The 26,747-nt window shown below is 32.5% G+C and overlaps 2 protein-coding genes across 3 annotated transcripts in view; one reads left to right on the top strand and one right to left on the bottom strand.

The window, feature by feature from the left end:
- Window positions 1-1,404, bottom strand: part of LOC134696426 (transmembrane protein 232-like) — a 38,882-nt gene extending 37,478 nt beyond the window's left edge. For both annotated transcript variants that reach the window (XM_063558227.1, XM_063558229.1), the window contains exon 1: window positions 1,298-1,404. The gene's annotated coding sequence lies outside the window, so the exon portion shown is untranslated. The remainder of the gene's footprint in view (window positions 1-1,297) is intronic.
- On the top strand, window positions 1,385-13,221 carry LOC134696427 (complex III assembly factor LYRM7-like). The gene is made up of 5 exons (XM_063558230.1): window positions 1,385-1,479; window positions 3,884-3,956; window positions 6,346-6,416; window positions 9,134-9,218; window positions 13,046-13,221. The coding sequence occupies exons 1-5, from the start codon at window positions 1,462-1,464 to the stop codon at window positions 13,150-13,152; spliced, it is 354 nt and encodes a 117-aa protein (XP_063414300.1). The 5' UTR covers window positions 1,385-1,461; the 3' UTR covers window positions 13,153-13,221.
- Window positions 13,222-26,747: the final 13,526 nt, after the last annotated feature.

Raw genomic sequence — 26,747 nt, 5'->3', positions numbered from 1 at the left:
ATTACCTGTGATTTGGGGACGAAGTCTGTATGTTTTTTTTTTTAAATCAAACATGTTAAAAAGAGAAACCGGAATACTGTAACGTTTCCCCATTTTGGTTCTGTTGTTAGGGATTTAGTTGTGATGTTATGAAGTCATATTCAATGTAAACTGAGACTACTATAACACATGTGTTATAGTAGTCTCAGATGTAAACAAAGAAACGCTGTACATGTCATTAGCATGATTAGAGAACAAACAATTTTTAAAAATTAATTTTTATTGAGTTCCTTTCTTAGACTGATAAATATACATTTTATTCAAAGTCTCATGCAAACAAGACCACTAAAGGAAGTAAATTTCTGCGCAGATCCGGAAGTCCAAAAACGTGACATTCCTGATAGGACTTTTTTTTTAAACGATTTTGAGTTCAGTATTACAATAAATAAAAAAAAAAAATATTGAATTTTCTGCTGTTATTGGGGACAATTTGCAGAAATATTCTACATACCAAGCCACTTCATTTGAAATTAATTTATTCATTAAAATTATTAGCATGATTAATATACAATGTATTGTATTGCTTTACACAAATGTATATGTCATGCAAGGAACCATCTATTTTGACAATTGTAAGATCAGGTAAGCTTCTGAGACAGAAGTCTCAAGCTCATGCTTGTAGACCGTCACCTTTTCAAAAGATTGTTTTTGATAAATGTACGAGATGAACACAAAGAAAAACATTTCTTGAAAAGTTTGCTATACACCTTATCGCTATTGCCTACTGGGCCTGCCTACCCAGCCGCTTGACCTTTTGAAGCATACAACAATCACTTTTCCATTGTGACATCAGATATTTTGTTTTATGACGTCAAAATTTTACCGGTACCTGGGAACAGTATATCTAAAGTTAATATATATGTTCCTGCTGTGGCAGCAAATAGCGATAAAGTGTGTTATTCTAACCAAATAAAAATCGTAAAAATTGCAAACGTCAGACATTTATACATCTTTTGGTATCTATTTTATAAAAATCGCTCATACAAAAATTTTGGTAATATTTTTTTGAAAATATCGTGTTATATATTTAGATATATATGTTTTATATATGTGTAATTCAGTTTTATATGTTTTACGGAATTGTACAAGTGATGTACGGAAACGCCTTTTTGGTTTTACTCTCTCTCTTTTACGGAATTGAAATGATAAGACATTTTTTTAGTGAAAGCTCACTTTCGTCCCATGACTGCACATCGTTTATTAATAAGTCTTCAGTATTAACTAGATTTTAGGAGTAACTGAAATTCATAAGACCTACAAATAAACGTGATTTTGTATAGAAAACTGATCCAGCTTCATACGTTTCCCTCCATGATGTTTGTTTCCATAGAACTACTTCCGGTTTTAATCCTGTACAAGGAAAACTCCAAAGAGATAAAAATAATAATCATTTTGGAAGTCTTCTAGAGTTTTCACAAAAAAATGTCAATTCGGAGCAAGGTAACGCAGACAAGTCAAAGTCAAAAGTTTTGTTTAAAGTAGAATTCACAAATAATCTAAGCTCTCCAAATAGAATTAATACACTACATTTAAAACAAAACAAAGTCAGGCGCGTAGCTACGTTTACGTCAAAACGCCCGGGTGTACACTTAAATTTTGATGGAAAAAACAAAACAAAAACAAAAACTGGTTTAAATCTGAGACTACTACATGTATAACACATTATTATAGAAGTGTTATAGTAGTCTGTGGTTAAATGCACATCAGCAGTGTACTTCTTTCTTCAATCATGCTTGTAATATTGTTAGCGAATAAAAGGGACAAAATATACATTTTTTATATATTAAAATCACATTCATTCATTTTCTGTGATACTAAAAGTCTGAATCTACTGTGTGTGTTCTGCTTCAAAAATGTATCGTGGCTGCTACATTAATCTGCATAGGGCTACGTAGATTTCTAATCACGATAGCATCTAGGCTAGCTGCACAATGTACACGTTCAGTAGTCACTTAAAAATCATATTAGCCCAATGCAACTACTACAACATTGAACTAAAAAGTTTAGCAACCCTGATGAAATTCGTTAATTTATGTGGTTTGCATTTTTGTCCAGCCCATGATTTATGTCTCAAAAGGGATATTAGCAATAGTAAATTTTGCCAGCTGCATCAGTTAAAAATAGGTTCAGTATGTGGTTTACATGTTTTTAAATATCAATAACTTTGTCAAATCTTTGTGAAATTTTAAGGAAGTTTCACAGAACATGAAGAAACAGTTTAATATATCAAAAGATTATCCAGAGCTTAATGATGAAGCATAAATTGACATCCTGCCTTGTTTTTTTGCCAAGTTGATAATCTCAAAACTGTTTATTCAAAACTCCTGTCCTGCCTATAATTCAAATAGTAAATTATGTAGATTGGAAATTTGCATAAAACTTTATTATTAATAAATTCCATTGGAAATTTGCCAATATAAAATCCTAAATTGGAGTTATCTTTCTTTGTCCAGAATGGTTGTTCAATTTTTCTCATTTCAGATTTTAGAAATTAAAAAGAATTTTTTTTCACCTGCGCTTTCTCAATAAAATGTTTACAGTGTGTTGTACTACTCTTGGGACAAATTATATCAAAATATTTTTGTTTGTTGAGAGGATTAGTATTCAACAGCATAGTGAATTGCTCAAAAGCAAATAATTTTTTTAAGTTCATGAGACCACATTCATTCTGTGTCAGAAACCTATGCTGTGTCAACTATTTAATCACAATCCCAATTCAGAGCTGTATCCAGCTTGAATGTTGTGGTCCAACCATTCAGGGTCTGTGAAGCATATGGTTTATATGAATATTTATGTATGTGTAAATTTAAATTTGCAAAAAAAGGGAACTGAATGATTTTCTTTTTTTATACTGTGATTTCATAGGATTTAAACAAAGATTTTTAGAAGTTTGGTCATGTTTGTAGCATATATATGATCATGATGATTCAACTTATTCAAACTTACAATACCAATTTGAAAATCTTATATTGCTAGAGGTTTTTTGACTAGTCCCGTATTAATACATGGAGTGGTACATTGGTAGTAACAGCAAGTTTAACTGTGCAATTATTCAAATATATCAAAATGTTCAATTCAAAACTAAAAAGAGTTAAAGATTTGATAAATTTTAGATAAAAAATCCAGACTATCATTTTGAAAGATAGATAACTAGCCCCACTACCACTACCACTACTCTCACCTACTCGCACTTTCAACACTCTTGCTTCTCAATTTGAGTTAATTCTCACCACTGAAAATAGAGTTCTGAGACCACAATTATTTCGTAGTGCATTTCTTTTAGACAATAAATGCAAATTAAAAAAATCCCACCTGCGCTTTCTCAATAAAATGTTTACAGTGTGTTGTACTACTCTTGGGACAAATTATATCAAAATTATAGAAAACTTCATCAGCTCTAACTCAAAATATGGACAATTTAATGTTAAGGGGGTCTTGAAATCTTTTGACAGCTTCAAGGCTACTGAAGTACTAATTTTTAACCTTTTTCAACTGGAGTTACTGGACCAAATCACTGCCTTACTTTCATGACCCAAATTGTTTGACAGTGTCATTTCATCCCTTGACTTGCTATTTGAGGCATAAAACATGGACAAATACATTTGGAAGGGGTTAAAAAAAAATGGCAAGTAACACACTGTCCACACTAGGAACTACATTCAGGGACAACGAAAATCAAGGGACGACAATTGTGGTCTTGGACCAGATATTAACTTTAATCTTGGCAGACCAAGCAACTTGCCCAACTGATAATTAGGAGTTCCAATGCAGCAAGACCACTGATAATGCATGAGTTATCTTGAACAAGTCTTGGAAATTATCTTTAATTGTTATTTTATTTTAGGTTCTTTCATCTTTCAAGAAATTACACAAGACACGGTTAGAGGTGTTTAGGGAAGATGATAGAGCATTAGCAGGTGAAGTAACTTATTTAAATGCCCCAACTGAAATGACTTAAAAAATTCATGCAAATAAAGTTTTTAGCACTTTTTTTCATGCTTGAACATATTGATTCGACATGTTTTATGCTGTTAAACCACAGATCCAAATGATCCACCAACACAAAAGCATGTTGTATCATCGATAAAACATACAGATTAAAAAAGTTCATCTTCAAACCTGCTTGTCTCCCATAAAATGGTCAAGTGATTTTGCTACCTAGAATGTTGTTTCTCGAGGCTAATTCATGCTTATTCATGAACTTTTGTTTGAAATTAACAGGTGAATTTGATCTGAATGGAAGGGTATATATATATAGAATGGAAGGGTATAGAATGAAAGGGTACAGATGAAAGGGTATAGAATGGAAGGGTATAGCATGGAAGGGTATAGATGAAAGGGTATAGAATGGAAGGGTATAGATGAAAGGGTATAGAGTGGAAGGGTATAAAATGGAAGGGTATTGAATGGAAGGGTATAGAATGGAAGGGTATTAAATGGAAGGGTATAGAATGGAAGGGAATAGAATGGAAGGGAATAGAATGGAAGGGAATAGAATGGAAGGGTATAAAATGGAAGGGTATAGAATGGAAGGGTATAAAATGGAAGGGTATAGAATGGAAGGGTATAGAATAGAAGGGTATAGAATAGAAGGGTATAGAATGGAAGGGTATAGAATGGAAGGGTATAGAATGGAAGGGTATAGAATGGAAGGGTATAAAACGGAAGGGTATAGAATGGAAGGGTATAAAATGAAAGGGTATAGAATGGAAGGGTATAGAATAGAAGGGTATAGAATGGAAGGGTATAGAATGGAAGGGTATAGAATGGAAGGGTATAAAACGGAAGGGTATAGAATGGAAGGGTATAAAATGGAAGGGTATAGAATGGAAGGGTATAGAATGGAATGGTATAGAATGGAAGGGTATAGAATGGAAGGGTATAAAATGGAAGGGTATAGAATGGAAGGGTATAGTATGATGTTAAGTTCATATCTACTATATGTGACTTTTATTTGAATGAAACGGTATTGAATGAAATCTGCTGACAGTATGATGTTAAATTTATATCTACTATATGTGACTTTTATTTGAATGGAAGGGTATAAAATGAAACTGCTGACAGTATGATGTTAAGTTCATATCTGCTATATGTGACTTTTATTTGAATGGAAGGATATAAAATGAATCTGCTGACAGTATGATGTTAAGTTCATATCTACTATATGTGACTTTTATTTGAATGGAAGGGTATAAAATGAATTTGCTGACAGTATGATGTTAAGTTCATATCTACTATATGTGACTTTTATTTGAATGGAAGGGTATAGAATGAAATCTGCTGACAGTATGATGTTAAGTTCATATCTACTATATGTGACTTTTATTTGAATGGAAGGGTATAAAATGAATCTGCTGACAGTATGATGTTAAGGTCATATCTACTATATGTGACTTTTATTTGAATGGAAGGGTATAGAATGAATCTGCTGACAGTATAATGACATGTTAAGTTCATATCTACTATATGTGACTTTTATTTGAATGGAAGGGTATAGAATGAATCTGCTGACAGTATGATGTTAAGTTCATATCTACTATATGTGACTTTTATTTGAATGGAAGGGTATTGAATGAAATCTGCTGACAGTATGATGTTAAGTTCATATCTACTATATGTGACTTTTATTTGAATGGAAGGGTATTGAATGAAATCTGCTGACAGTATGATGTTAAGTTCATATCTACTATATGTGACTTTTATTTGAATGGAAGGGTATTGAATGAAATCTGCTGACAGTATGATGTTAAGTTCATATCTACTATATGTGACTTTTATTTGAATGGAAGGGTATAGAATGAATCTGCTGACAGTATGATGACATGTTAAGTTCATATCTACTATATGTGACTTTTATTTGAATGGAAGGGTATTGAATGAAATCTGCTGACAGTATGATGTTAAGTTCATATCTACTATATGTGACTTTTATTTGAATGGAAGGGTATTGAATGAAATCTGCTGACAGTATGATGTTAAGTTCATATCTACTATATGTGACTTTTATTTGAATGGAAGGGTATTGAATGAAATCTGCTGACAGTATGATGTTAAGTTCATATCTACTATATATGTGACTTTTATTTGAATGGAAGGGTATAAAATGAATCTGCTGCCAGACAGTATGATGTTAAGTTCATATCTACTATATGTGACTTTTATTTGAATGGAAGGGTATAGAATGATATCTGCTGACAGTATGATGTTAAGTTCATATCTACTATATGTGACTTTTATTTGAATGGAAGGGTATAAAATGAATCTGCTGACAGTATGATGTTAAAAGTTCATATCTTCTATTTACAGTTGCAAGAGACAAAATTAACTTAGAATTCAGGAAGAACAAATATGAAAAAGACACAGAAAAAATAAGTGAGGTTAGTTTCTGTTAATTTTTTTTCACCATTTATCATGTTTATAAATATACCAGTTATAAAATATATAGCTACTTTGTCTCATGGTTTCAGAAATATATGTCTAATCTTGTTCTTTATGACAAACTTATTCCATGGTATTTGTTTTTCACAGATAAAGTTGTTATAAATTAGTAGGTTGTTAAATAAAAAATGGTTGTTTATTGGTATCAGGTCGTCGTAGTCAGCATCGTTTGAAGACAGATGTTTTCCGGATAATAACTTAAGTATAGGTGAATAGAAATCAATGAAATTTTAAGGCCACAATGTTTATAACCACAAAAGAAAAATTGAGGGTTATGGTCCCAAAGTTTTAGGAATTAGGGGTAAAAAAAGGGGCCCAAATAAGCATTTTTATACGACCGCAAATTTTGAAAAAAATTTTGGTCGTATATTGCTATCAATTGGCGTCGTCGTCTGCGTCGTCGTCGTCGTCCGAATACTTTTAGTTTTCGCACTCTAACTTTAGTAAAAGTTAATAGAAATCTATGAGATTTTAACACAAGGTTTATGACCATAAAAGGAAGGTTGGTATTGATTTTGGGAGTTTTGGTCCCAACATTTTAGGAATTAGGGGCCAAAAAGGGCCCAAATAAGCATTTTCTTGGTTTTCGCACTATAACTTTAGTTTAAGTTAATAGAAATATATGAAATTTTGACACAAGGTTTATGACCATAAAAGGAAGGTTGGTATTGATTTTGGGAGTTTTTGTCCCAACATTTTAGGAATTAGGGGCCAAAAAGGGCCCAAATAAGCATAATTCTTGGTTTTCGCACCATAACGTTTGTCTAAGTAAATAGAAATCTATGAAATTTAAACACAAGGTTTGTTACCATAAAAGGAAGGTTGGTATTGATTTTGGGAGTTTAGGTCCCAACAGTTTAGGAATTAGGGGCCAAAAAGGGACCCAAATAAGCATTTTTCTTGGTTTTCGCACCATAACGTTAGTATAAGTAAATAGAAATCTATGAAATTTAAACACAAGGTTTATGACCATAAAAGGAAGGTTGGTATTGATTTTAGGAGTTTTGGTCCCAACAGTTTAGGAAAAAGGGGCCCAAAGGGTCCAAAATTAAACTTTGTTTGATTTCATCAAAATTGAATAATTGGGGTTCTTTGATATGCCGAATCTAACTGTGTTTGTAGATTCTTAACTTTTGATCATGTTTTCAAATTGGTCTACACATTAAGGTCCAAAGGGTCCAAAATTAAACTTAGTTTGATTTTGACAAAAAATGAATCGGTTGGGTTCTTTGATATGTTGAATCTAAAAATGTACTTAGATTCTTGATTATTGGCCCAGTTTTCAAGTTGGTCCAAATCTGGGTCCAAAATTAAACTTTATTTGATTTCATATAAAATTGAATAAATGGGGTTCTTTGATATGCCAAATCTAACTGTGTATGTAGATTCTTCATTTTTGGTCCCGTTTTCAAATTGGCCTACATGAAGGTCCAAAGGGTCCAAAATGAAACTAAGTTTGATTTTAACAAAAATTAAATTCTTGGGCCTCTTTGATATGCTGAATCTTAACATGTACTTAGATTTTTTATTATGGGCCCAGTTTTCAAGTTGGTCCAAATCAGAATCTAAAATTATTATATTAAGTATTGTGCAATAGCAAGTCTTTTCAATTGCACAGTATTGTGCAATGGCAAGAAATATCTAATTTCACAAAATTGTGAAATAGCTAATTTTTTTTTTAATTAGGGTTATCTTTCTTTGTCCAGAATAGTAAGCAAGAAATATCTTATTGCAAGAATTTTTTTTAATTGGAGTTATCTTTCTTTGTCCAGAATCAACTTAAATCTTTGTTATATACAATATACAATGTATATTCACTTTTTACTACCAACTGATAAATTTAAATAATCTTTACCATTCAGTGATAACAAGCAGTTTTTTTACATCTTAATATCTTATGATGTATTTAAATGAGTAGTTATTGTTGCAAACTCCATTAGAATATTTTAATTGAGATTAGTTTTGGAATAAGGGAAAGGGGGATGTGATTAAAAAATTGGGTTCAATTTTTCTCATTTGAAATTTCATAAATAAAAAGAAAATTTTTCAAACATTTTTTTGAGAGGATTAATATTCAACAGCATAGAGAATTGCTCTAAGAGAAAACAAAAATTTTAAGTTCATTAGAACACATTCATTCTGTGTCAGAAACCTATGCTGTGTCAACTATTTAATCACAATCCAAATTTAGAGCTGAATCCAGCTTGAATGTTGTGTCCATACTTGCCCCAACCGTTCAGGGTTCAACCTCTGCGGTCGTATAAAGCTACGCCCTGCGGAGCATCTGGTTGTAGTTTCCAGTCAATAACTTGTGTTTAAGTGTATAAATCTCTCTGAAATTATACAACAAGTTACCAAACTACAAAGAGATGGTTATGGCTCAACTTTAGCAATTAGTGGCAAAAAAAGGGGAGGAACAATGGTTTTTTTCTGGTTAAAGGACAATGTAGACAATTTAAAAGCAGTATAAGGGAGGTAATCAAATTCATTTAAAGAATACTGTTCAGTCTAGTTGTAGATTTTTGTGGAATTTTAGTCTCTATGTGGGTCATCTGTCTTAATACTACTTGTGTTTAATTTCCCTTTTGGTATGTCAACCCACTTTCTTGCAGAAATAAAAAGAAAATTTGACACCTTATTCTTATTAATATTTTAGTTAATACAAATAGCAGAAGATTCTGAAGACATCCTGAGGAGGAATGTAGTCCAAGGAATTGTTCGTGAAGAAGACAAAGCTTTAAGTAAATAGTATTAAATTAGATTATACATGTTTTGTGACATGGAACTCATAATCCTTCTTTATGTTACAAATACATGTAATCCCATCCCCAAGGATTTATTCCTAAGTGAACAGTTAAAATATTCAAAAATATGCCATATTTTTCAGACCTCTCAAATGACATGAATGAGGTTAATTGTCAATTAAAATCTGTCTATACTGAAATATATGGTAAATTAATTTATAAATGATTGGATTTTAGATGAAATGCTTATAATTATATAAGAATACAGCTATAAAATCTATTCTTTCATAAATAAATCATTTATTTTCTTAAATACAGGCAATATATACCAAATATTCAAAACAAAATTACAAGTTACACATTTTGGTTTTAAAAAAAGGGAATCAATATCATTTTAAAAATAATGGCAATATTGATTAATGATTAATTTTGCTGTCGTTTATTAGTATGTTGTCCGAAGACGGATGGTTTCCGGATAATAACTATTAGTAAATAGAAAAGAAATGAATAAAATTTTAACACAATGTTTATAACCACAAGAGGATGGTTGTGGTTTAGGAATTAGGGACCCAAAGGACCAAAAACATACATTGGCACTCACACCACATCTTCCTATATCTATTTATCTAGTTTCATGACAATAAGTTGTGTATAAGTATTTCAATTACTCTGAAATTGTACCACAATGTTCATATCATGAAGTAGAAGATTGGGATATATTTTAAGGGTTATGGGGCAAACAGTCTATGAATTAAAGGCCAAAAAGGGGCCAAAAACAAGCATTTTTGAAGTTACGGGACAATAACTTATGATGAACTGAATGGATCTCTCGGACATTGTACCACAAGGTTCCATATAATGATGGGAAGGCTTGGTGTCAGTTTGTGGTTAATATTTAGGAATAAGGGGCCAAAAGGTAGCATTTTCTAGTTTACAGAAAATCTCAGGCATAGATTACCTTAGCTGAATTTGGCAAAACTTTATGAATTTTGAATTTTGGTCCTCAATGCAGTTCAACTTTGTACTTTATTTGGCCTTTTAACTTTTTTTGGATTCGTGCGTCACTGATGAGTCTTTTGTAGATGAAACATACGTCTAGCATATATTCAAAATTTAATCCTGGTATTTATGATGATTTTATTTACAGACAATAACTTGTGTTTAAGTGTAAGGATCTCTCTGAAATTTTACTATAAGGTTTCTTACTACAAAGGAAAGCTGGAATTGAGTTCTGGGGTTCTTGCTTCAAAAGTGTTGGGCAAACAAAGGGCCCAAAATAAGCATTTTTGTAGTTTTCAAGTCAATAACTTGTGTTTGAGTGTAAAAATCTCTCTGAAAATTATACCACAAGTTTTTGTTACTACAAAGGGATGGTTAAAGGGGATAATGGATCAAATCATTAAGCAATTACGGGCAAAAAAAGGGGAATGAAGTTTTTTTTTTAGACAATTTAAATTTTAAAAGCAGTGTAAGGGAGGAAATCCAATTTCACTTCAAATTTAAAGAATACTGTTATATATCAGTATATATATATTTGATTACTTGATTACCTCCCTTTCACTGCTTGAAAATTATGTTAAAAGAAGTGATAATTGTCTTTAGATATGTAGCTGTTGTTAGAAGTTACTGTTAATTAATATGAATTTAAACCATGGCTGTAAACATCAGTTTTGGTTTGTTTTATTGACACCTATTTCATCATTTAATTATTCAGGCCTCTACATTATCATTTTGTTTAACTTGTCCCTTCGGACAAGTTGCAAGAAAATCAACTTGTCCGAACTCTTAACTCACTTGTCCGAATTTTTAATTGAAATTCCTCCATATTGATTAAACATGCTATAGGCAATAATAACACTTGTCCTATGTTTGTACCTAATAAAGATCAATTAAGGGAGCATTCTATTATGTTATATGAATACCACATCAAAATTCATTTTATTATTTCAGACTGAAGGCTTATGTGCAAGCTCTCTGACACATTGTCACTATCATGTGTCGATCATTAAGTCCTATCTATTTCCATGCCACTAGGTTCTCCTATTCATGGACCTATATTCATTCTGAAGTAGTGGTATGGTTTAAACCAAATAGACCACTTTTGAGTTCATCCGTCACCGGCAAAAAATCGTCAATTATACACGCATTTATGACGTCATTTACCAGATAGAGGGGCTCCCCTTTATCCCTGCCCTATTTACGTTCATCAAGCGTCTTAGTGATCGTCTTTGTGCAGGATAAACTAGAAATAATGGTTGCTCTGTAGGTACTTACTGACATTTCCCTAATGACAGCAGTGTTGATTGTCAATTTTGAGAATTCAATTTGCCGAATAATTTGTACAATATAGAATTATAGTTTTCCAACCACCTGCTCAACATTGGAAGGAAGTGACGACGCCCCTAAACTCACAAATGACGATGATAAAGGCGCGTATAATTGATGAGTTTTTTCCGGTGACGGATGAACTTGAAAGTGGTCTAGTCACCTGGCACCTTTTTATAAATAAACGTTGTTAATGTATTGATGGTGCCAAACAAGATTTTACAATTTATTTTGATTTTTACATACATTGATATACATGATATATGATCAGAAAGTACATTAAACATTTTAATAAAAAATCTGACTTTTTAGATTTTATTTAATTTTTACATCTTAACTTATTATTTTAACATATAGATCTTATTAAATAAAACCTTTCTTAATTTAATGTTATGCCTAAAAGCAAAATCAAATGACACAAACTTGGTAAAACTCCATATCATGCATATGGAGGTGCTCCTAATTCAAGGAGGCTTATACTAAGAAGAAACATTAACATTGGGTTACTTCCCCTTACTTATTTCCCCTGGTCAATGGCTGCCAGCATGTACAAATACGTTACATCAGAGACATATTATACAAGTTTCATTACATGTCTCTGGTTCAATCAATCAATATTTATTTCATTTTATATGATCAATAAAACAATCATTCATATTTTTAGGAATGTATAAGTCTTGAATTTGATCTATTTACATCTGACATCGATTTTTTCACTTGTCCCATCGGACAAGTAGTAAGATGAATCTACTTGCCCGACACCTATTTCCACTTGTCCCGGACAATCGGACAAACGGTAATGTCGAGCCCTGTTATTTTACTTTCCAGTTATAGTATCCAAACCTAAATAACCATTGAAATAGTGATACTTTTATGCTTTCATTTGACATATTTTCAGAGATGACCACACTTCTTTGGCTATTATTTTTTTTGCCCACACTAGTGGACAGGGCATTAAGTTTTAATCTGGTCTGTATGTATGTTTGTAGTCTGTACACAAATTCAATGGGGCATCATCTATGTCCCATGAACACATTCCCCATTTATTTAATTTTGAAACTATAGCCTCTTAGTATAGCCTAATATTTAACATTTGATATTAATGTAAACACTGGTTCAGATCATGACACTTTAAAAACAACACAACAGACTTTGTGAGGATATTGTATTAAGCTTTGAAACAGTGGAGACTCTTTTATTTCAAATGATTAGATGAGTTTTCAACTTTGAATTACTGAATGAACTGCTCTGGTTGATCTTCGGTATTTTTTGGTGGGAAACATTTCATACAACATAGAGAAATAAAGATATTTGCTTTGTGAAGTCACATTTTCCTTTAGAAAATCACCAGTTTGAAGATCATGTATGGAATGAGTAATGTGGTTCCACAAAAATCATGTCTACCTATGTTAGACTTTGTATTTTTACACTTGGATTACATTTCTGTCTTATTCAAAGCTGTAGCAGACATGATATAACATAACTATCTTTTATTTCAGGACTGCGGATAAGAAAAGATGTCCTAAGAAGTGATCCCATGTATAGTCTAGATGTCAAATATGAAGTCCCAAAAAAGAAACCAAATTCATCTGATAACCCATCATGACAGAAGAACAGGCTTTTAATTGTATTTATATGTTTTTGTGTATTCTCCATTAAATTTCTATCATGTGTATTTGGACATTTTATTGATACAAAGATCAGGTGAACTGGATTTCTATCTGTAAACTTGAAAAACTCTGAGCTTAGTGCACTTATTCATACCCCTGCTCACCTCTTTAAAATCTAGTTTGCAAAGTTTGTGTTTTCTGTGTAAATTTTTATATGACCGCAAAATTTGAAACATTTTCATCGTATATTGCTATCACGTTGGCGGTGTCGTCTGCGTCGTCGTCGTCTTCGTCCGAATACTTTTAGTTTTCGTACTCTAACTTAAGTAAAAGTGAATAGAAATCTATGAAATTTTGACACAAGGTTTATGACCACAAAAGAAAAGTTGGGATTGATTTTGGGAGTTTTGATGCCAATATTTTAGGAATAAGGGGCCAAAAAGGGCTCAAATAAGCATTTTTTTGTTTTTCGCACAGTAACTTTAGTAAAAGTAAATAGAAATCTATTAAATTTTGACACAAGGTTTATGACCACAAAAGGAAGGTTGGGATTGATTTTGGGAGTTCTGATTCTAATAGTTTAGGAATTAGGGGCCAAAAAGGGGTCCAAATAAGCATTTTCTTGGTTTTCGCACCATAACTTAAAAGTATAAGTCAATAGAAATCTATGAAATTTAAACACAAGGTTTATGAGCATAAAAGGAAAGTTGGTATTGATTTTGGGAGTTTTGGTCCTAACAGTTTAGGAATAAGGGGCCCAAAGGGTCCAAAATTAAACTTTGTTTGATTTCATCAAGAATTGAATAATTGGGGTTCTTTGATATGCTGAATCTAACTGTGTATGTAGATTCTTAAGTTTTGTTCCCGTTTTCAAATTGGTCTACATTCAGGTCCAAAGGGTCCAAAATTAAACTAAGTTTGATTTTGACAAAAATTGAATCCTTGTGGTTCTTTGATATGCTGAATCTAAAAATGTAATTAGATTTTTGATTTTTGGCCCAGTTTTCAAGTTGGTCCAAATCGGGGTCCAAAATTAAAAAACTTTGTTTGATTTCATCAAAAATTGAATAAATGGGGTTCTTTGATATGCCAAATCTAACTGTGTATGTAGATTCTTAATTTTTGGTCCTGTTTTCAAATTGGTCTACATTAAAGTCAAAAGGGTCCAAAATTAAACTAAGTTTGATTTTAACAAAAATTGAATTCTTGTGGTTCTTTGATATGCTGAATCCAAACATGTACTTAGATTTTTATACGACTGCAAATTTTGAAAATTTTTTCGTCGTATATTGCTATCACGTTGGCGTCGTTGTCTGCGTCGTCGTTGTCGTTGTCGTCGTCCTCCGAATACTTTTAGTTTTCGCACTCTAACTTTAGTAAAAGTTAATAGAAATCTATGAAATTTTAACACAAGGTTTATGACCATAAAAAGAAGGTTGGTATTGATTTTGGGAGTTTTGGTCCCAACATTTTAGGAATTAGGGGCCAAAAAAGGGCCCTAATAAGCATTATTCTTGGTTTTCGCACAATAACTTTGGTTTAAGTACATAGAAATCAATGAAATTTAAACATAATGTTTATGACCACAAAAGGAAGATTGGTATTGATTTTGGGAGTTTATATCCCAATAGTTTAGGAATAAGGGGCCAAAAAGGGACCCAAATAAGCATTTTTCTTGGTTTTCGCACCATAACGTTAGTATAAGTAAATAGATATCTATGAAATTTAAACACAAGGTTAATGACCATAAAAGTAAGGTTGGTTTTGATTTTGGGAGTTTTGGTCCCAACAGTTTAGGAAAAAGGGGCTCAAAGGGTCCAAAATTAAACTTTGTTTGATTTCATCAAAATTGAATAATTGGGGTTCTATGATATGCGGAATCTAACTGTGTATGTAGATTCTTAACTTTTGGTCATGTTTTCAAATTGGTCTACATTAAGGTCCAAAGGGTCCAAAATTAAACTTAGTTTGATTTTGACAAAAAATGAATTGGTTGGGTTCTTTGATATGTTGAATCTAAAAATGTACTTAGATTCTTGATTATTGGCCCAGTTTTCAAGTTGGTCCAAATCTGGGTCCAAAATTAAACTTTTTTGATTTCATCAAAAATTGAATAAATGGGGTTCTTTGATATGCCAAATCTAACTGTGTATGTAGATTCTTCATTTTTGGTCCCGTTTTCAAATTGGCCTACATTAAGGTCCAAAGGGTCCAAAATTAAACTAAGTTTGATTTTAACAAAAATTAATTTCTTGGGGCTCTTTGATATGCTGAATCTAAACATGTACTTAGATTTTTTATTATGGGCCCAGTTTTCAAGTTGGTCAAAATCAGGATTTAAAATTATTATATTAAGTATTGTGCAATAGCAAGTCTTTTCAATTGCACAGTATTGTGCAATGGCAAGAAATATCTAATTTCACTATATTGTGAAATAGCAAATTTTTTTTTAATTAGAGTTATCTTTCTTTGTCCAAAATAGTAAGCAAGAAATATCTTATTGCAAGATTTTTTTTTAATTGGAGTTATCTTTGTTTGTCCAGAATCAACTTAAATCTTTGTTATATACAATATACAATGTATATTCACTTTTTACTACCAACTGATAAATTTAAATAATCTTTACCATTCAGTGATAACAAGCAGTTTTTTTACATCTTAATATTTTATGATGTATTTAAATGAGTAGTTATTGTTGCAAACTCAATTAGAATATTTTAATTGAGATTAGTTTTGGAATAAGGGAAAGGGGGATGTGATTAAAAAATTGGGTTCAATTTTTCTCATGTGAAATTTCATAAATAAAAAGAAAATTTCTTCTTCAAACATTTTTTTGAGAGGATTAATATTGAACAGCATAGTGAATTGCTCTAAGAGAAAACAAAAATTTTAAGTTCATTAGAACACATTCATTATGTGTCAGAAACCTATGCTGTGTCAACTATTTAATCACAATCCAAATTTAGAGCTGAATCCAGCTTGAATGTTGTGTCCATACTTGCCCCAACCGTTCAGGGTTCAACCTCTGCGGTCGTATAAAGCTACGCCCTGCGAAGCATCTGGTTGATTATGGTCCCAGTTTTCAAGTTGGTCCAAATCAAGATCTAAAATTATTATATTTAGTATTGTGCAATAGCAAGAAATTTTCCATTGCACAGTATTACACAATAGCAAGAACTCTTCAATTGCACAGTCTTTTCAACTGCACAGTATTGCGCAATAGCAAGAAATATCTAATTGCACAATATTGTGAAATAGCCAGAAATTTTTTAATTGGTGTTATCTTTCTTTGTCCAGAATCAACTAAAATCTTTGTTATATACAATTTACAATGTATATTCACTTTTTACTACCAACTGATAAATTAAAACAATCTTTACCATTCAGTGATAACAAGCAGTTTTTTTACATCTTAATATTTTATGATGTTTTTAAATGAGTAGTTATTGTTGCAAACTCCATTATAAATTTTAATTGAGATCAGTTTTGGAATAAGGGAAAGGGGGATGTGAAAAAAAAATTGGGGGGGGGGGGGGTTCAATTTTTATACGACCGCAAATTTTGAAAAAATTTTCGTCGTATATTGCTATCACGTTGGCGTCGTCGTCGTCGTCGTCCGAATACTTTTAGTTTTCGCACTCTAACTTTAGTAAAAGTGAATAGAAATCTATGAAATTTTAACACAAGGTTTATGACCATAAAAGGAAGGCTGGTATCGATTTTGGGAGTTTTGGTCCCAACATTTTAGGAATTAGGGGCCAAAAAGGGCCCAAATAAGCATTTTCTTGGTTTTCGCACTATAACTTTAGTTTAATTTAAAAGAAATCTATGAAATTTTGACACAAGGTTTATAACCACAAAATAAAGGTTGGGATTGATTTTGGGAGTTTTATTTTCAACAGTTTAGGAATTAGGGGCCAAAAAAGGGCCCAAATAAGCATTATTCTTGGTTTTCGCACAATAACTTTAGTTAAAGTAAATAGAAATCAATGAAATTTAACCACAATGTTTATGACCACAAAAGGAAGGTTGGTATTGATTTTGGGAGTTTCGGTCCCAACAGTTTAGGAATGAGGGGCCAAAAAGGGACCCAAATAAGCATTTTTCTTGGTTTTCGCACCATAGCGTTAGTATAAGTAAATAGAAATCTATGAAATTTAAACACAAGGTTTATGACTATAAAAGGAAGGTTGGTATTGATTTTGGAAGTTTTGGTCCCAACAGTTAAGGAAAAAGGGGCCCAAAGGGTCCAAAATTAAACTTTGTTTGATTTCATCAAAATTGAATAATTGGGGTTCTTTAATATGCCGAATCTAACTGTGTATGTAGATTCTTAATTTTTGGTCCCGTTTTCAAATTGGTCTACATTAAGGTCCAAAGGGTCCAAAATTAAACTTAGTTTGATTTTAACAAAAATTGAAACCTTGGGGTTCTTTGATATGCTGAATCTAAAAATGTACTTAGATTTTTGATTATTGGCCCAGTTTTCAAGTTGGCCCAAATCGGGGTCCAAAATTAAAAAACATTGTTTGATTTCATCAAAAATTGAATAATTGGGGTTCTTTGATATGCCAAATCTAACTGTGTATGTAGATTCTTCATTTTTGGTCCAGTTTTAAAATTGGTCTAAATTAAAGTGCAAAGGGTCCAAAATTAAACTAAGTTTGATTTTAACAAAAATTAAATTCTTGGGCCTCTTTGATATGCTGAATCTAAACATGTACTTAGATTTTGGATTATGGGCCCAGTTTTCAAGTTGGTCCAAATCAGGATCTAAAATTATTATATTAAGTATTGTGCAATAGCAAGTCTTTTCAATTGCACAGTATTGTGCAATGGCAAGAAATATCTAATTTCACAATATTGTGAAATAGCAAATTTTTTTTTAATTAAGAGTTATCTTTCTTTGTCCAGTATAGTAAGCAAGAAATATCTGCAAGAATTTTTTTTAATTGGAGTTATCTTTCTTTGTCCAGAATCAACTTAAATCTTTGTTATATACAATATACAATGTATATTCACTTTTTACTACCAACTGATAAATTTAAATAATCTTTACCACTCAGTGATAACAAGCAGTTTTTTTACATCATGTATTTAAATGAGTAGTAATTGTTGCAAACTCCATTAGAATATTTTAATTGAAATTAGTTTTGGAATAAGGGAAAGGGGGATGTGAATAAAAAATTGGGTTAAATTTTTCTCATTTGAAATTTCATAAATAAAAAGAAAATTTCTTCAAACATTTTTTTGAGAGGATTAATATTCAACAGCATAGTGAATTGCTCTTAAGAGAAAACAAAAAATTTAAGTTCATTTGAATACATTCATTCTGTGTCAGAAACCTATGCTGTGTCAACTATTTAATCACAATCCAAATTTAGAGCGGAATCCAGCTTGAATGTTGTGTCCATACTTGCCCCAACCGTTCAGGGTTCAACCTCTGCGGTCGTATAAAGCTACGCCCTGCGGAGCATCTGGTTCTCATTTGAAATTCATAAATAAAAAGAAAATTTCTTCATACATTTTTTTGAGAGGATTAATATTCAACAGCATAGTGAATTGCTCTAAGAGAAAACAAAAAATTTAAGTTCCTTAGAACACATTCATTCTGTGTCAGAAACCTATGCTGTGTCAACTATTTAATCACAATCCAAATTTAGAGCTGGATTCAGCTTGAATGTTGTGTCCATACTTGCCCCAACCATTCAGGGTTCAACCTCTGCGGTCGTATAAAGCTGAGCCCTGCGGAGCATCTGGTTTAAGTTGTTCCAATAAAAAACTAGATTGCTAGGCTGTACTGTAATTTCAGCCATTTCTGTAAAATGAGGCATACAATTGTGTGTACAGTATAGATATGTTGTCATCAGCCATTTCTGTAAAATGAGGCATACAATTGTGTGTACAGTATAGAGTGGTTGTCATCAGCCATTTCTGTAAAATGAGGCATACAATTGTGTGTACAGTATAGATATGTTGTCATCAGCCATTTCTGTAAAATGAGGCATACAATTGTGTTTACAGTATAGATATGTTGTCATCAGTCATTTCTGTAAAAAGAGGCATACAATTGTGTTTACAGTATAGATATGTTGTCATCAGCCATTTCTGTAAAATGAGGCATACAATTGTGTTTACAGTATAGATATGTTGTCATCAGCCATTTCTGTAAAATGAGGCATACAATTGTGTTTACAGTATAGATATGTTGTCATCAGCCATTTCTGTAAAATGAGGCATACAATTGTGTTTACAGTATAGAGTTGTTGTCATCAGCCATTTCTGTAAAATGAGGCATACAATTGTGTGTACAGTATAGAGTGGTTGTCATCAGCCATTTCTGTAAAATGAGGCATACAATTGTGTGTACAGTATAGATATGTTGTCGTCAGCCATTTCTGTAAAATGAGGCATACAATTGTGTTTACAGTATAGAGTTGTTGTCATCAGCCATTTCTGTAAAATGAGGCATACAATTGTGTTTACAGTATAGATATGTTGTCATCAGCCATTTCTGTAAAATGAGGCATACAATTGTGTTTACAGTATAGAGTTGTTGTCATCAGCCATTTCTGTAAAATGAGGCATACAATTGTGTGTACAGTATAGAGTGGTTGTCATCAGCCATTTCTGTAAAATGAGGCATACAATTGTGTGTACAGTATAGATATGTTGTCGTCAGCCATTTCTGTAAAATGAGGCATACAATTGTGTTTACAGTATAGAGTTGTTGTCATCAGCCATTTCTGTAAAATGAGGCATACAATTGTGTTTACAGTATAGAGTTGTTGTCATCAGCCATTTCTGTAAAATGAGGCATACAATTGTGTTTACAGTATAGATATGTTGTCATCAGCCATTTCTGTAAAATGAGGCATACAATTGTGTTTACAGTATAGATATGTTGTCATCAGCCATTTCTGTAAAATGAGGCATACAATTGTGTGTACAGTATAGATATGTTGTCATCAGTCATTTCTGTAAAATGAGGCATACAATTGTGTTTACAGTATAGATATGTTGTCATCAGCCATTTCTGTAAAATGAGGCATACAATTGTGTTTACAGTATAGATATGTTGTCATCAGCCATTTCTGTAAAATGAGGCATACAATTGTGTTTACAGTATAGAGTTGTTGTCATCAGCCATTTCTGTAAAATGAGGCATACAATTGTGTTTACAGTATAGATATGTTGTCATCAGCCATTTCTGTAAAATGAGGCATACAATTGTGTTTACAGTATAGATATGTTGTCATCAGCCATTTCTGTAAAATGAGGCATACAATTGTGTGTACAGTATAGATATGTTGTCATCAGCCATTTCTGTAAAATGAGGCATACAATTGTGTTTACAGTATAGATATGTTGTCATCAGCCATTTCTGTAAAATGAGGCATACAATTGTGTTTACAGTATAGATATGTTGTCATCAGCCATTTCTGTAAAATGAGGCATACAATTGTGTTTACAGTATAGATATGTTGTCATCAGCCATTTCTGTAAAATGAGGCATACAATTGTGTTTACAGTATAGATATGTTGTCATCAGCCATTTCTGTAAAATGAGGCATACAATTGTGTGTACAGTATAGATATGTTGTCATCAGCCATTTCTGTAAAATGAGGCATACAATTGTGTTTACAGTATAGAGTTGTTGTCATCAGCCATTTCTGTAAAATGAGGCATACAATTGTGTTTACAGTATAGATATGTTGTCATCAGCCATTTCTGTAAAATGAGGCATACAATTGTGTTTACAGTATAGATATGTTGTCATCAGCCATTTCTGTAAAATGAGGCATACAATTGTGTTTACAGTATAGATATGTTGTCATCAGTCATTTCTGTAAAATGAGGCATACAATTGTGTTTACAGTATAGAGTTGTTGTCATCAGCCATTTCTGTAAAATGAGGCATACAATTGTGTTTACAGTATAGAGTTGTTGTCATCAGCCATTTCTGTAAAATGAGGCATACAATTGTGTTTACAGTATAGATATGTTGTCATCAGCCATTTCTGTAAAATGAGGCATACAATTGTGTGTACAGTATAGAGTGGTTGTCATCAGCCATTTCTGTAAAATGAGGCATACAATTGTGTTTACAGTATAGATATGTTGTCATCAGCCATTTCTGTAAAATGAGGCATACAATTGTGTGTACAGTATAGAGTGGTTGTCATCAGTCATTTCTGTAAAATGAGGCATACAATTGTGTTTACAGTATAGAGTTGTTGTCATCAGCCATTTCTGTAAAATGAGGCATACAATTGTGTGTACAGTATAGATATGTTGTCATCAGCCATTTCTGTAAAATGAGGCATACAATTGTGTGTATAGTAAAGAGTTGTTGTCATCAGCCATTTCTGTAAAATGAGGCATACAATTGTGTGTACAGTATAGAGTTGTTGTCATCTGCAACATACCGGTATATTACAAACTTTTTTATTTGTTGCTTTATTTTTTGTCATATCATGGTACATGTAGGGGGCCTAGGGGCAATAATGTCCTAATTGGGCTAAAAAAAATACTCAAACTTTCTTAAATAACTGAAAACTTGACTAGACTACAAGGTATTCAGAAAAACAAAACAGATTTGACATTAAATAAGTTACCATGGCAACAAATCATGTCTTAAAATTTCATGATTTTCCTTGTTTTTCATCAGTTTTAAGTATATTTTAGATTGAAAAAGTGAGCACACGAGAAATAATTTTATATTTGGTGAGATTATGTGAATGGTTATAATAAAGCTTCTGTTAAATTATTTTGATGTTTCTTGGCTGAGCATGATGTTTCCCCCAACAGATTTAAAGATAGAAATCCAGAGGCAGATTTGGGGGGGGGGGGGGGGGGGGGGCTCCCCTTATTAGGAAAAAAAATGGTTGCTTATACAGAGAATCGCTGAAGGGTGACTGGAGCGGGTCCCCTCTTAGGCAGTCAGTGGGTCCCCACTTATGATAATTTCTAGATCCACCAGAGGAAACTGCATAAATTCTGTATTTGTCATCGTTTTTGTGAAAACTACATATTATGACGTAATTGTGACGTCATCAGATAAAAATCTTTCATGTTTTTCATTTATATTTCTTGACCCTATGCATTTCTAAACATTATGTGCCAATTTGAAGTAGTTATTTATTTATTTTCTTGGGCCAAATTCAGGCCTTAATGCCCCTACTCCTTTCTACAAATTAAGGATTGTAGACGTTATACTAAATTTCTATTTGAAAGGAAATGTTTGAATGTACAACAATTTAAAGACACATTTGGAAAGTATCTAAATATTGATTATGTAATCAAGTTGCATGTTACTAGGATTATATTAATTTTAAACCAGATGCTCCGCAGGGCGCAGCTTTATACGACCGCAGAGGTTGAACCCTGAACAGTTGGGGCAAGTATGGACACAACATTTTAGCTGAATCCAGCTCTAAATTTGGATTGTGATTAAAAAGTTGACACAGTATAGGTTTCTGACACAGAATGTGTTCTGATGAACTTATTTTTTTTGTTTTTTCTTTGAGCAATTGACTATGATGTTGAATATTAATCCTCTCAAAAAAATGTTTGTAGAAATTTTCTTTATATTCATGACCCCCCCCCCCCCTCCCCAATTTTGTTTTCACATCCCCCTTTCCCTTATTCCAAAACTGATCTCAATTCAAATTTCTAATGGAGTTTGCAACAATAACTACTCATTTAAATACATCATAAAATATTATGATGTAAAAAAAAAGTGCTTGGTATCACTGAATGGTAAAGATTGTTTTAATTTATCAGTTGGTAGTAAAAAGTGAATATACATTGTATATAACAAAGATTTTTAAAAGTTGATTCTGGACAAAGAAAGATAACTCCAACTAGATATCATTGAGATGGAAGCCATCTCTGTGGGCCCCGCTGTCAATAACGTGGGGTAATAGTGATAGTACTATTTCATAGTATAATAGTGATATGACTGCATGATGTGAACTAATTGTTGACTACTCTAAGGAGTCTCATGTGTGATTTCAATCTAAGATTTTAAGTTAAAACTGATAAATATTCTCATCTTACTTTCATAGTATAATAGTGATATGACTGCATGATGTGAACTAATTGTTGACTACTCTAAGGTGACTTCTGGATGTATGGATTGATGTTTGAACAATATGTTTAAAGGTGCTGCCCAATTGATATTTGTCACATATTTTTAGAATTATGCCTTCAATATATTATGACCCACCAAGTATAAAGTATGAAATATTAACAGTTCTCGAGAGGTAGAGCGGACACAATTTGTTAAGAACAACAAACGGATGGACAGACTGACAGACTGACCTTAGACCTAGGATGCATACATTATGACACATTCTCTGGTGTTGGTTTATATATATGTTAAGTTGAAAATGTTTGTCAGGTATAAAGTATGAAATAATAACAGCTGTCCTCTCAAAATATAGTGTGGATCAAATTTGTTAGCGATGGACAGACCAACAGACAGACAGACAGACCTTTGACCTAGGAAGTGGTACATACATCATGACACACCCTCTGGTGTTGGTTAAAATGGATGTCAAGTATAATATTTGAAATCGTAATGGTTCTCAAGATATAGAGCGGACACAATCTTCACCACAGGACACAGGATTGTCAACTGAAACCAAAGTTTTTTTGACGTTGACCTTTGACCTAGGAAGTTGTACATACATCATGACACGCCCTCTGGTGGTGGTTAAAATGGATGTCAAGTATAAACTTTGAAATCATAACGGTTATCTAGATTTGGAGCGGACACAATCCCACAAGACATGGGGTTGTCAACTCTAAACCAAAGTTTTTGACCTTGACCTTTGACCTAGGAAGTTGAACATACATCATGACACGCCCTCTGGTGGTTGTTAAAATGGATGTCAAGAATAAACTTTGAAATCATAACCGTTATCTAGATTTGGAGCGGACACAATCCCACAGGACATGGGGTTGTCAACTCTAAACCAAAGTTTTTGACCTTGACCTTTGACCTAGGAAGTTGAACATACATCTTGACACGCCCTCTGGTGGTTGTTAAAATGGATGTCAAGAATAAACTTTGAAATCATAACCGTTATCTAGATTTGGAGCGGACACAATCCCACAGGACATGGGGTTGTCAACTCTAAACCAAAGTTTTTGACCTTGACCTTTGACCTAGGTAGTTGTACATACATCATGACACGCCCTCTGGTGGTTGTTGAAATGGATGTCAAGTATAAACTTTGAAATCATAACGGTTATCTAGATATGGAGCGGACACGATCTTCACCACAGGACAGGGGGTTGTCAACTAAAACCAAATTTTTTGACCTTGACCTTTGACCTAGAAAGTTGTACATACAACATGACACACCCTCTGGTGTTGGTTGATAATCATGTTAAGTATTAAGTATGAAATCATAATGGTTCTCTAGATATGGAGCGGACACGAAAGTGTTACGGACGGACGGACGGACAGACGGACGGACGGAAAGACGGACAGACGGACGGACGGACAGACTGATCACTATAGGGCGACCCGCCTTAGTCGGCGGGGCCCTAATTAAAAAAAATTCTTGCTATTGCACAATATTGTGCAATTAGATATTTCTTGCTTACTACTCTGGACAAAGAAAGATAAGTCTAATTAAAAAAAAAATTGCAATTGCACAATATTGTGCAATTCGATATTTCTTGCTATTGCGCAATACTGTGCAATTGAAAAGGCTTGCTATTGCACAATACTGTGCAATTGAAGATTTCTGGCTATTACGCAATACTGTGCAATGGAAAATTTCTTACTATTGCACAATACTTAATACAAAATGTATACTAATTTTAGATCCTGATTTGGACCAACTTGAAAACTGGGCCCATAATCAAAAATTTAAGTACAAGTTTTGATTCAGCATATCAAAGAACCCCAAGAATTCAATTTTTGTTAAAATCAAACTCAGTTTAATTTTGGACCCTTTTGACTTTAATGTAGACCAATTTGAAAACAGGACCAACAATTAAGAATCTACATACACAGTTAGATTTGGCATATCAAAGAACCCAATTTATTCAATTTTTGATGAAATCAAAAAAAAGTTTAATTTTGGACCCCCATTTGGACCAACTTGAGAACTGGGCCAATAATTAAAAATCTAAATACATTTTTAGATTCAGCATATCAAAGAACCCAATTTATTCAATTTTTGATGAAATCAAAAAAAAGTTTAATTTTGGACCCCCATTTGGACCAATTTGAAAACGGGACCAAAAATTAAGAATCTACATACACAGTTAGAATCGGCATATCAAAGAACCCTAATTATTCAATTTTTGATGAAATCAAACAAAGTTTAATTTTGGACCCTTTGGACCCCTTATTCCTAAACTGTTAGGACCAAAACTCCCAAAATCAATACCAACCTTCCTTTAATGGTCACAAACCTTGTGTTTAAATTTCATAGATTTATATTTTCTTATACTAAAGTTATGGTGCATAAACCAAAAAAAATTGCTTATTTGAACCCCTTTTTGGGCCCTAATTCCTAAATTGTTAGAACCAAAACTCCGAAAATCAATCCCAACCTTCTTTTTGTGGTTATAAACTTTGTGTCAAAATTTCATAGATTTCTATTTTCTTTTACTAAAGTTACTGTGCGAAAAACAAGAAAATGCTTATTTGGGCCCTTTTTGGCCCCTAATTTCTAAAATGTTGGGATCAAAACTCCCAAAATCAATCCCAACCTTCCTTTTGTGGTCATAAACCTTGTATTAAAATTTCATAGATTTCTATTCACTTTTACTTAAGTTAGAGTGCGAAAACTAAAGGTATTCGGACGACGATTTTGCGGTCATATAAAAATGTGACCCCTGTAAAAATGGTTTAAACAAAATGATGTTTTTTTAAGATCAACTATACATTATGGCAAACAATCTTAGCCTATATGAGAACTTTCAGCCAGAATAGATGCATTCACAGGGTGTCATTGTGTTACAATAGTCCAAACAAGAGTGCACACACTGAAATTTCTAGCCTTCTGTACTTACCATTGATATTATTTTGATAGTCCTAAATCTAAACAAGAGGCTCTCAAGAGCCTGAATCGCTCACCTTAATTCTTTTGGTTAAATCTCTCATCAATGATTATTTTGGCTTTTCACTTTATTTAAATGTTTTTTGGATCGTCCTATTTTCTTCAAAAGCCAAAAAAAAATAATCATTTTCTCCTATGTTCTATTTTAACCATAGGAGCTATGTTTCTTGACATACAAGGAAATAAAATATAAAATTTATACTAAATACTCTGAAACTCATTTAGCCTAAGCTTGGCTGAAATTGATACAGCAGTTTCAAAGGAGAAGATTTTTTAAAGTAAGTCAACATGATGAACAAATTGCGAAAAAAGTCCTTAAAGGGCAATAACTCCTTAAGGGGTCAATTGACAATTTTGGTCAAATTGACTTAATTGAAGATCTTACTTTGCTGAACATCATTGCTGTTTACAGTTTATTTCTATCTATAGTTATATTCAAGATAATAAACAAAAACAGCAAAATTTCCTTAAAATTATTAATTCAGGGGCAGCAACCCAACAA

This window comes from Mytilus trossulus, chromosome 14 (genome assembly GCF_036588685.1).
Source record: "Mytilus trossulus isolate FHL-02 chromosome 14, PNRI_Mtr1.1.1.hap1, whole genome shotgun sequence".
Lineage (NCBI taxonomy): Eukaryota > Metazoa > Mollusca > Bivalvia > Mytilida > Mytilidae > Mytilus > Mytilus trossulus.
The sequence above is the reverse complement of the archived record's forward strand: the minus strand, read 5'-3'. Positions and strand labels throughout refer to the sequence as shown.